The 12616-nt window shown below is 33.9% G+C and overlaps 1 protein-coding gene across 1 annotated transcript; it reads right to left on the reverse strand.

The window, feature by feature from the left end:
• Positions 1-5952: 5952 nt before the first annotated feature.
• On the reverse strand, positions 5953-11857 carry LOC135953245 (uncharacterized). Its single transcript, XM_065503038.1, has 3 exons — positions 8246-11857; positions 6672-7927; positions 5953-6412 (listed from the first exon to the last, which is right to left on the reverse strand). The coding sequence occupies exons 1-3, from the start codon at positions 11855-11857 to the stop codon at positions 5953-5955; spliced, it is 5328 nt and encodes a 1775-aa protein (XP_065359110.1).
• Positions 11858-12616: the final 759 nt, after the last annotated feature.

A 12616-nucleotide genomic window follows, 5' to 3' on the forward strand; every position in this document is an offset into this window, starting at 1 on the left:
TACAAATATCCTCCCGAAATTGGACTTTATCGGTCATAAATGTTTAATTTATATATGCATCTCCACAAATTTCCCTCTAAATAAGTTTTATATATACGAAATTCATGTCACCAAATATTGTTACAATCGGTCCATAATTAGTCATAGGTCCCATATAACACCCGCTTACGAAAATCACTTTAACGTGCATAAACCTCTAAAAAATTTTGGTATACACATAAAATTCAACATAAATAACTTTCATATAAACATAATTGGTCATGGCTCCCATATAAGGCCCAATTCCGAAAATCACTTAGGAATATAAATTATTGATATTTTAAAAGAATACTGCTTTTGCTCATTTACTTGGTGTAGGGTATTATATGGTCGGGCTTGAACGACCATACTTTCTTACTTTTTAATTTCAATCCTAATAATATGATGCTATGTGGTCTGATTCGTTTGAAGCGTGCATTGGCCGAAAAATAAACAGAATATATGGCCAGATATGAAAGCGTAATACTCCATCATGACAACGCTCGGCCACATTATACAATACCTGTTAAAAACTATTTAAAATTAAATGGTTGTGTAGTTTTGCCTCAACCGTCTTTCTAGTACAGCAGATTCTTTCTAGGCAGAGTAGAATGGGTATCGCATATTTTAGAATGTGTATAATAAGTACACTAGAGTGTCCCAAAAAAATGTTTTCTTTAGTTTCATCAAAATCGGCTCAAAAATATATAACATTTCACTATTTTTCCATGAGAAATTCCAAATATTGAACATTTGACCTTCTCGATTTAAGGGTTGGCGTTTTACGACTTTAGTAAAACTATCAGACTGCATTTAAAATTGCATGGACTATAATATTCTGAATAGGTTTAACTTTAAGTTTATAACATTAAGGAAATTGCGCTCATTCTCCAAAATATGGCCAAAAAATTAGTTTTTCTCGAAAATCGGAGGTACGGAAAAACTAAAAGAGGTATTGTCATAGTTTTTTCATATTTTTATTCCCTATTATGTGCTCAATAAATCCCTATGTCATGATTAAAAAATTCTGAAATTTGTTTAACAAAATTTTTAAAAATTTGAAAATGGAGTTTTGAAACTGCCGTTTAAAAAATTCTTTTTTTGGACCTGCGAATAGGTTAACAGTATTCTACGAAGACAAAGACTTATTTACAAGTAAATATGGATATATTTTAAGTAAAAATAAGCATTTATTTTAATATATCTCAAAATATGTTAATTTTGTTCATACATTTCTTGTTCTATTGGCCTGAGACACGTTAATAGCATGGCGATTTTTTAATAACTTTAACATTTTTTAACCAATTTTTGTGTTTTATATCTTATTAGAACGACAATTACGTACACATTTCGATTCTTTTAAATTAAATTGCAAAAGTAATTATTTAATGGCAACATTTTTACAAAAACTGAAAAAATTGCATTTTTCCCCCCTTGTATATGCACCTCAAAAATAAATCGCACGGATTGCAATCATGATAGAATGACAAAATTTCATATTTAACTATAGTTTTGTATATATACAAAACTATATATATAAAAAAATAGAGGGTATGCGTTCCAAAATTCCAAAAAAAATATTGTTGGGACACTCTAAAGTACACCTACCATTTTTCCCGCTGGGTGTGATGTATTTCTAGCTTAAATATTCATATGAATATTAATTCATACATACTTACATGTATAGAAAACAATGTAATACTATTTGTGTTTGCATAGGTAATAATGTATGAATAAATATATGCACATATGTACATTCATTCTGTCTATTGTTATGACTTATTTGTGATCAATTGCCAAACTAACTGAAATTTTAACAAGCTTTTGGCATTTAGCTTAAAGGTTTTGCTACTTGTGTTTTGAAGTACGTTTGTGCTTGTAAATACATACTCGTAATGTATTAGAGGTATTACAATTTGTTGACAATGATAAATTTATAAAAACAAAATTCCAATTTTCATATTATTTTACAATCGCTTTAAGACTTCTCGAAGTAAAAGAGTTTGCTAAATCTATATAAAAAACATTTTTAAACATTCTATATTAACAATTCTTTTTTAACTTATTTCTCATGTTTCGTGTTTAAATTTTCATAATTGCTGAAGAGCCCTAATATGTGTAACACATATTAACTAAATTCGTTAATATTTGTTCACATTAGTACTGACTTTAAAAATTAAAATTGTCTGGAAACAAAATGTGGAGCCAAATGGGAATCCATGCACGAAATCGATTACAGATCGAGGAATAAAAACAGTACATATTTCCATTCCTAGACGAAATGAATAAGCAATTGCATATACATATGGGTCATTCTTGTCAAGTGAACCAAATTTACACCAAGGTTATTGGATAGTAATTCAGACACAATTTTTCAGCAAGTTCGGTCGAGAACTATCTAAGTTAGAGGGGGTCAAAATTTTACATTTTGGCCAAGCAGGTGTTTTTTCTTATCCATGTAACTTATTACCTATTGTTCTTAGCAAAATGTGTCCCAAATAGTATAGATATCTCTTTTTCAATCTTTCGAAAAAAATATTTAAAAAAAAAAAAATAAAAAAATTTTAATATTTTTTTTCCGAAATTAAAAACTTTTTTGACTTGTTTTTCAAAATCGGACCTTTTTTTTCTTAAAATAAAGCTTAGATATTTTCTTTGAAGACCTATTTGTTCGCTTAGTTGGATACCAGTGGGATATCTATCAGAATAAATATTTTGACTTTTTAAAATGTTTGACTTTTTTTTCAAAATCAAAAACTTTGTTAACATTTTTTTTCAAAATGGACAGTTTTAAAATTTTTTTTTTAGCTCAAACAAAAGCTGAGATATTTTCTTGAAGACCCCATGTCAATAAAGACATGATTATAGCTACGTGTGTGGATCACGGCTCTAAACTGAAAGGGCAACACTGCTCCTGCCAACAGCCATCTGTCAGATGCCTGTCAAAATTTGAACAAGCTGCGTCATTTAGTTTGTGTTTGATATTTATAGCAGATTATCTCGTGACTTGAGGTGAAATTTGAAAAAAGTGAATTTTTAATTAAGCACTCAAATAAATACTATGGAAACTATGCACCATCAATATCAATGGTAAAAAAGTGGACTACTGAATTTCGTTGTGGCCGTACAATAAAGTGTCCCTTAGAATTAAATTTTTGGAAATGTTGAGACGGTACCCCCTGAAAACTTGTGTAATGACATAAAATACCACCAAAAAATTTTTTAGCTTGTTCTAAGAAGGGCAACCCGTGCAGACTTAGCGATTTAGTTTTGAGGTGCATTTACAAGGGGAAAAAATGCAATTTTTTCAGTTTTTATAAAAATTTTGCCATTAAATAATTACTTTTGCAATTTAATTTAAAAGAATCGAAATGTGTACGTTATTGTCGTTCTAATAAGATATAAAAGACAAAAATGTTAAAGTTATTAAAAAATCGCCTGGCCATTAACGTGTCTCAGGCCACTAGAACATGAAATGTAGGAACAAAATTAACATATTTTGAGAAATATTAAAATAAAAGTTTATTTTTACTGATTTTGTTGTATAGTGTAATGATCATGCCAGATTTAAAATTACAAAATTTGTTTAAATAAATCTCAAACATATTTTTACACAATTCATGTCTATACATTACCCAATATACCATTGGATTCAAAGGGCGGGTCTAATACACATGTATAAGCACAAATGTTTGGCATAAACACCGCTGTATTGGTATCTTATACATACGTTAAGATATCTTCCCTACATATCAAACAGATGTAAGACTGGTTAAATAAAATAGACCACTCTAGCTACGCATAAGCACACAGTGTCATTTATAACCATTTGCATATGTACGTATCTATGTGTACACATCTGTATCTGTGTTCTTGTTTACATTTGTATAACGATGCACTTAATTGAATTGTGGTCAAACAGAACATGTTTTAATATAGATTTTGGCTGCATGTCCTCTTACCAGTACAATGTGGAGTTAAATTAAATTTTTATTTTTTAAAGGTTTTCAAACCAATTTAAACAAGAATATGGTTAAGTTGAATGAACTTCATTTTATTCTTTGGTTTCTAATTCTTCAAGGATCTAGGAAAATTTAAGATAATTATTGCACTGAAAATCTTGACAAAACTCAATGGGACAGTAAAAATATGACTACATAGAAGGACAATGTTTCTATGAAATCTGCCAACTTTATTTAACTCTGTGATCTTCCTCATAGACAAAATGCATCATGATTTCCACTGATAATGACAACACACGAAACACGTTAAATTTTACATATTATTCCGCCAACTTGCAGACTATGTCAAAGCTTATTACCTTGACTTTTCGAAACACATAATCAATTACACGGTGCAACAAAAAAATACTTTTCCAATAACTTGGCAAATGACCTAGTGCACGTTGTAGGTTCAGGTGAGAATATTTTTTTCAAATCTTCATTTTAGACAAAAATAATCTTAAAGTCAGTGTCCTTCTGAGTAAAACAGACTTTCATTTGTTTAAATCAGTTATAAATTGAGAATTTTGTAGTCGTTTTTCTAAACAATGGCACGCTAATAATGAAGTACATACTGTTTTGTAGCTATGAGGGTATAATCTGTTTGTGCAGATGTTTGTAACCATAGAGAAAACACATAGAGCGGAAACTCTCCAGTCAAAGACCTAACTCAGTTGTCAAAAACCTAAGTGGTGATAATGTATTAGTAAAACAAACTATGTGAAAACAAAAACACACTCGTATGTGTAACTTTTTTGAGTAATTTTTTTGTTTGAGTTTTTTCGAGTTTCCGCTATATGTTCTCTATGTTTGTAACGCCCAAAAATATTGGTCTAACACCCACCTTAAAGTATGCCGATCGACTTAGAATCACTTTCTGAGTCGATTAAACACGATGCCCGTCTTGCTGGCTGGCTGGTTGGCTGGCTGGTTGGCTGGCTGTCCATATAAAACTTGTGCGCGGAGTACAGGTCGCAATTTTTAAGATATTTCGATCAAATATGGTACATATAATTTTTTTGCCCCAAGGACCATGCCTATTGAAACTGGATGAAATCGGTCAATTATTTCATCTAGCCCCCATACAAATGTCCTCTCGAAATTGGACTTTTTCGGTCATAAATGTTTAATTTATCTATGTATCTACACAATTTTCGCTCCAAATAAGTTTTATATATATATAATTATGACTATGACTAATTATGGACCGATCGTAACAAAATTTGGTGACATGAATTTTGTATATATACAAAATTCATGTCACCAAATTTTGTTACGATCGGTCCATAATTAGTCATAGCTCCCATATAGACCCGCTTCCGAAAATCAATTTAACATGCATAAATCCCTTAAAACTTTCATATAGACATAAATCACACGACCTAATCTCATGGTAATCGGTCCATAATTGCTCATAGCTCCCATATAAGGCCCACTTCCCAAAATCACTCACGAATATAAATTATTGATATTTTAAAAGAAAAATATGTGAATAAAATAGAGTGTGTGTGAGCTTTGATGAGTTATAGCTGCCTATCAATATGGACAAAGCTTTTGTATATAGTTTATAATTGCTCAAGCAATGATCAATTATAAAATATTTGTATGTAATGAGAACAAATAATAAGATTTAGTTTTGAGAAATAAAAAGGGATTTTATTAAATATAATGAAGCTCACCTTATGGGAATTCAAGAAAAAGTGATTTATTTTTTCATTATTAACTTGCCACGAAGGCTTAAACAATATTCGAAGTTAAAGGTAAAAAAATGACAATTCTATCTGTTAACTTTATCCGTACTTAACATACATAGGGTTTCTTAAGATAAATAACAATTCATATGTGTATGATTTAATTTAATTCAAATAATTTAAATTCAAATATAATTTCAATTATGATTTAAACATGCCGCCACTCCTTGCAGCAATGCAAATTATGATGTTGTTGAGTTTGTGCATAAAACGGCGGCCAGTGTTCGAATCGCCTCAGATATTATCCATTGATTTGGTTGTCGTTCTGCCTTGTCTTTAGCTTGTGACTGGTGGTGTTGACTGTTGCCTCTTAGTTTTGTGTTTGTGCGGCTAGCAACTTGGCTGCGTGAACCGATACGCTCGCGTATGTTGGTGTGTTGTGCTTTTCCACGTGGATGACGTGTGGGATGTAGAAGGGTATGGTGTAGTAACCCGCATTTCTTGCATTTGTCAGGACTTTCACATTTTCGGACAATGTGCGTGCGTGCCAAACAATTGAGGCAATATTGTTTTTGTCGTACAACTTGGTTTCGTTTGGTGGAATTCATGGCGAGGAAGCTTCGGCAAAAACGAAGTGAATGATATCGATAACACACTTGACACTGGTGTACATCGGGGTTGCGTGGTGGTTGATTTCGGTATCTAAAAGGGTAGAGTAAAAATTAGTAAAAGCTGAAAATGAATGGGCTACGAATAAGAATCAAACACGAGTTGGAAAAAGAGAATCAGTTTTCGGAATGTAAATGTAGATTAATCACTGCTTGTAGTATTTTGAGTATTATTAAAGGGTAAATAACACAATTTGGTAATTGGACGAGTTAGAATTCCGATTGCCGTACGTACATCTACTACTCGGACATGCTTATCTGGTCCGCTGTGAACCTTTTCTATTCTACCTAACCGCCACTCGTTAGGAGGCAGAATGTCATCAATTATGATTACAAAATCGTCTATTTTCAAATTGGGCTCGGAAAATTTCCATTTGTATCTCTTATGGAGAGATTTCAGATAGTCTTCTTTCCATTGTATTGCAAATTGGTGATGGATGGCCTTTAGCTTTTCCCATCGAGAGATCAATGATAGATTTTCAACTGTTGGCTCAGGAATGGCTAGCATGGGACCACCGCGTAAAAAGTGTCCTGGGGTTAGAGCAGTCAGGTCTGTGGGATCTTCAGATAAGGCTGAAATAGGTCTGGAATTTAATACGCCTTCAATTCGAGATAGCACGGTGGTAAATTCTTCGAATGTGAAACGATGCGCACCGGCAACTCGTTTCAAATGAAATTTAAAACTTTTTACTGCTGCCTCCCATAGACCTCCCATGTGAGGGGCGTGTGGCGGAATAAAAGACCATTCAAACCCGTGAGTGAGATATTTTTGAGCAATATCATGGGATACAGTTTTAAGAAATGTTAAAAACTCTTTACGAAAAGCACGACTTGCACCGACAAAATTTCGACCGTTATCGGAAACAATTTTATGTGGGAGTCCCCTCCTTCCAACGAACCTGGCAAAGGTTGCTTGAAACGCAGCTGTGGATAAATTGGAGCAAGGCTCTAGGTGTACTGCTTTTGTAGCGAAACATACAAATACACATACGTAACCTTTAACAGTTGAGGCATTTTTGAGCGTTGAATTTTTGAGCTCGAAAGGCCCTGCGAAGTCTATACCAGTTGTGTGAAATGGCGATGAAAGTGTGCATCGCTCGGATGGTAGAGCTGCCATAATTTGCGAACAGGACTTTCTTTTGTGAATTATACACGTTTTACAATACCGTATTAGCTTACGGATGCGTAGTTTTAGGCGCGGTATATAAAATTGTGTTTGTAGCATTCTACACATTAGATGGCATTCACCATGAGCTAAAAATTCATGTAAGTGAGCTAAAAATAACTCACAGAAATGTGAGTTACGTGGTAAAATAATTGGGAATCGCTCATTGTAGCTTAACGGAGCATTTGCTAATCTGCCATTGACGCGTAAAACACCGTTTGCATCAATAAATGGATTTAACGTAAATAGGGAACTGTCTTTGGGTATGGATTCAGAGTTAGATAAAGATGAATATTCGTATTTGTACCATTGTTTTTGAGCTAGAATTATTAATCGAATTTTGACGGAATTGGCTTCCTTTTGACTAATTTCAGTACTACTATACTGTAATGGAAAAGTTGGGTTAGCGAAGGAGCTTTTAAAGTGTCGTATAAATCGAAAAATATAGGATAACACTCGTAATGCTCGGGAATAGGAAGAAAAGTTTTTTAGAATATCGATTGAGTTTGTGATAGATTGTAAACTGGAAATGTTTATATAAAACTTTTGAGATGATTTTAGGTTATCGTTAGTGCTTGCGGAAGACGATTTGAAGCTTGAAATAGGGTTGACTTTCAAATTGCTCATGGGAGTTTGTTTTGGCCATTCGGTGTCAGGATTAGTAAGCCAGGAAGGTCCGTTCCACCAAAGGCTATTAGTTACTAAGTCTTGAGGTCTACAACCTCTCGATCCCAAATCAGCGGGGTTGTAATGTGTGGGAACATGACGCCATTTTGCATTTGGAATCAATTTATGGATTTTAGAGACGCGGTTAGAAACATAAATTTCTTTCCAAGTTGCGGGAGGTTTTGCTAACCACCCAAGAACAATGGAAGAGTCACACCAAAGAACCACTTCGTACTGATTCAACTCCAGGGAGGATATGGTATGATTTGTAAGCTTAGCTAACATTACAGCACCAGATAACTCTAATCTTGGTAATGTTATAGCGTCTAGAGGAGCGACTTTACTTTTTGATACTAGTAAGTTAGTAAAAACTGTACGAGAAGTTTGAACTCTGATATACACCGCTGCGCAGTAAGCCATCTTGGAGGCATCACAAAAACCATGAATTTGGATGCAATCAACGGGAGTGAACTGTATCCAACGCGGGATTCGGATTTTTTCTACCGAAGGTAAATCGTTAATTAATTCGTTCCATGTGCGGAGAGAATCTGCACTTACAGGCTCGTCCCAATCAATCCTTTCTAGCCAAAGTTGCTGTATGAGAATTTTGCCTCTTATCACAATCGGGGAAATCCAACCGGCAGGATCAAACAGTTTAGCAACCGAGGATAATATTTGGCGCTTTGTAATGGTGGTGGCTTTGAGTATAGGTTCGAATGAGTAGGTGAATGAGTCAGTGAGTGCATTCCAACGTATACCGAGAGTTTTCGTGGAACTAGAGTCGTGGAATTTAAGAAAATTAGAGTCATACAAATCTTCTTTAGGGAAAGATTTTAATAATCGCGAATCATTGGAAGTAATTTTCTTTAAATTGAAATTTGCTGACTTTAGAGATTTTATAAGCTGTTCTTGGGATTGAATCGCACTTTCTATAGAGTGACCTCCAGCTAGGATGTCATCTACATATGTTTCATGACGTAAAATTGTAGATGCTTTTGGGAATTGATCTTGAATATCAGAGGCTAACTGTAAAAGCGTTCGGATGGCGAGAAAAGGTGCGCAATTAATTCCGAATGTCACCGTTTTGAGTTCATAGTCTTTAACAGGATCTCGGGGGGATTTTTGAAAAAGAATTCTTTGAAACGGCCTGTCAATAGGGTCTATGAGAATTTGCCTGTACATTTTCTGAATATCTCCACTAAATACGTATCTGTAAAAACGCCAGTTTAAGATTACAGACATTAAGTCTGCTTGTAAAGTGGGACCAGTATATAGGACATCATTAAGAGAAAAACCTGATTTTGATTTACGAGACGCGTTGAAAACTACTCGAACTTTTGTGGTTTTACTCTCTGGACGAACTACAGCGTGATGAGGAAGATAAAAGGAATTGCACTTATTTTCTAAGAAATATTCACATGACGTAGTTTCTTCCATGTGACCTAACGTAATGTACTCGTTGAGAACTTCATTGTATTGTAAGCTGAGTGAGAGATCTTTAGATAACGTTTGTTCCATTCTAACATATTGGCCCAAAGCCATAAATCTTGAGGGGCCTAGAAATTTCTCGTTCGGAAACTCTTTTCTAAATGGTAATCGTACCATATAACGACCATCTGCAAGACGTTTTGTTGTTTGAACATAAAATTCCTCACAGTATTCATCTTCAGACGATATTGCTGGCGACATTGGAATTTCCTCTTGTTCCCAGAATTTTCGTAGTAAGTCATTAATGTTAGAATGTTCAGTAGAAGTAACTAGAGAGGAAAATGAGAATATGGGTTTTGTTTGTACAGGCCCACTGAGAACCCAGCCGAAAACTGTATTATAGGCTGAAGCAGAGCCACATACGTCTCTCTTAATTCCATCTAGATTGATATAGCGTTCGCTGTCATTTCCTAGAATTAGGTCAATGGAAGATGAGACGTTAAAATAGGGGTCTGCCAATTCAATATCCGACAGATTTGACGGATCATTGATTTTGAAAGAGGACGAAGGAATTTTATTTGTAACTTTGGGGAGAACTATTGCTGTAATTTGAAATCTAAATTTATTTCGCTGTGAAACTAAAACTAAATCGCATTCCTTTTCAGCTATTTGACTCTGACCTCCAACTCCAATAATTTCAAAACGTGACCTTTTATAGGGAAGACTTAATCGTTTTCTTATCTTTTCTGATATAAAAGTTCTTTCTGAACCTGGGTCAATAAGTGCTCGTATAGTAAAGTGTTCACCTCTACTTTCAATCTGAACTAATGCTGTTCGCAGCAAGATGTTGGTATTGTTCGTCGCATAATTTGAATGAATTGGTGGGAGTTTGGCTAAATTGGAAGTTTCGGGTTTTTGGTTATCACGTGAATTGGGAATTTGAGCTTGAGAGTTTGAAGCTTTGGCTTGAAGAGATTGACTATTTTCGTTATGCGATTGATCAACACTTTTCTTCGAATTGTTGACGGCTCGCATATGAAGCAAAGTGTGGTGCTTTTTCCCACAATTTAGACATGTATTTTTACTTTTACAGCTGGTTTTGATGTGAGAAACTGAAAGGCAATTGTTGCAGCACTGATTTTTAAAAACAAAATCAACTCGTTCTTGAACTGAAAGTTTGCGGAATTGAGGACAAATTCTTAAACCGTGTTCTTCATTGCACATTTTACAGTTTATATTAAGTTTTTCCTGAGAAGCATAGGTTTGAATTCTCGATTGAGCATCGTAGTGGCTTGGAAACGAGCTTTTCGTGAGTTTTATGGTTGATATTCTCTCTACTATTTCACATCTTTGGAGAAGGAAATTACTCAGTTGGGACCATTTGGGCAACTCCCTACACGCATTTAGGGACTGTTCCCACTGAGCTAAAGTTTCATGTGGTAGCTTTGAGTACACTAAATTAACCAATAATGGGTCCCAACCCTTAGCAGATACTCCTAACGTTTCCAACATTGATAAACAATCAGTGACAGAACTGTGAATTCTTTGTAAAGAGTCACTATCTTCGACAACTGCTAAAGGAATATTAAAGAGATTACGAATTTGGTTATCAACCAAAACTCTAACATTCTCATATCGGGACTTTAAAGCTTGCCACGCAAGGTTAAAATTTTCATCGGTCAGGGGAAATCTCTTAACAATTGCTCCAGCTGTGTCTTTTGTCTTATTACGGAGATGATACAGCTTCTCAGCGGAGGTTAATCTAGGGTGATTAATGTATACTGCTGTAAACATATCCCGAAACGGGGGCCATTCTTCATAACTGCCTGCGAAAATTTGAGTATCGCAAGGTGGAAGTTTAAGGCATGTATTTAAAACATCTTCGGATGTATTGGGAACAGTTGATCCTAAACTTACACGAGGGTCTAAAGGTTCTTTATTTGGTTTGATAAAATCAAGAATTTTTGACATACACATATAGTAAACATCGACACATACTTCATACTGTTCCTGCGCTGTAGTTTTTATTTCTTGACTTTGGTCAGATAGCATGAGATCCTCATAAGATTTTTCAACTTTAATCCATCGACCGTCAAGGTCTTTCATCCTGAGCTCTAAAATGGCCTCGGATTGGCCCTTACATTCTTGCATATCACTTCTTTTACAAAAAGATATTAAATTGTTGGAATCAAATGCAAACCGATTGTTAGGAGCCGCCATTGTGATGAAGTATGAATGTTTTGTTGCGGATGTTAAACTATTACCTTATGGCAAATTATAAGAAACCGTTAGTGTTTGTATAGCGTTTTGTATAACGTTTTGTATAAGGTTTCAAAGATATGGAAAGTTTAGATTGAATCGTATTTGGATTGATTGAAATATCTTAGAGATTGTTTGAGATGGGAGAAATGTCCTTTGTATTAGGATAACAGTGGTATAATTTGAGAGTGATATGTGATAATACAATTATTTTGTTTGTTCTTTGTAATTCGAGTTAAGGCACGAAATATAGGTGACAAATTTAAAATTGAAGAAAAATCGTTGTAATTTGATTAATCTTAGAGAAAGAAAATCGAATAAGCTTGAAATTTTAATTTACCAAGCATTTGACTATAAGTCAAGGGTTTATTTCTTATTTTGTGCCAATTTATTGGTATTATATTGTTGAGTATTAAATTTCCTTGATCTTTGAATGATAATTGTGGACTGTAATTGTGTACTGTAAATTTAAAATTTTCCAGAGATCTACAGTAATTGTGGCAACCTATTAAGTAGTTTGTTTTGGTTTTAATTATAGTTGAAATATAAGTGCTTTAGTTTAAGCACCATATACAAATATTACTAGAGCTAGCAATTTAAATTTTGTTTTATATGTATATACATCTGAGAAAGGAATTCAGTTATTTTTAAAATGTACTATTTAATTATTTTGAACCAACATAGTAAATTTTTATTATAATCTGTATTTAGATTCGAAGA

Source organism: Calliphora vicina, chromosome 1, assembly GCF_958450345.1.
Source record: "Calliphora vicina chromosome 1, idCalVici1.1, whole genome shotgun sequence".
Lineage (NCBI taxonomy): Eukaryota > Metazoa > Arthropoda > Insecta > Diptera > Calliphoridae > Calliphora > Calliphora vicina.

What these genes read in the sequence shown, in the direction of transcription:
- LOC135953245 (XM_065503038.1), bottom strand. Translation starts at nt 11,857, where the DNA reads ATGGCGGCTCCTAACAATCGGTTTGCATTTGATTCCAACAATTTAATA. An exon ending in GTTGTAGACCTCAAGACTTA is followed by an intron (nt 7,928 to 8,245) that starts GTAACTAATAGC and finishes TTTCCATTACAG; the next exon opens with TATAGTAGTACTGAAATTAG. An exon ending in CTGCCTCCTAACGAGTGGCG is followed by an intron (nt 6,413 to 6,671) that starts GTTAGGTAGAAT and finishes CTACCCTTTTAG; the next exon opens with ATACCGAAATCAACCACCAC.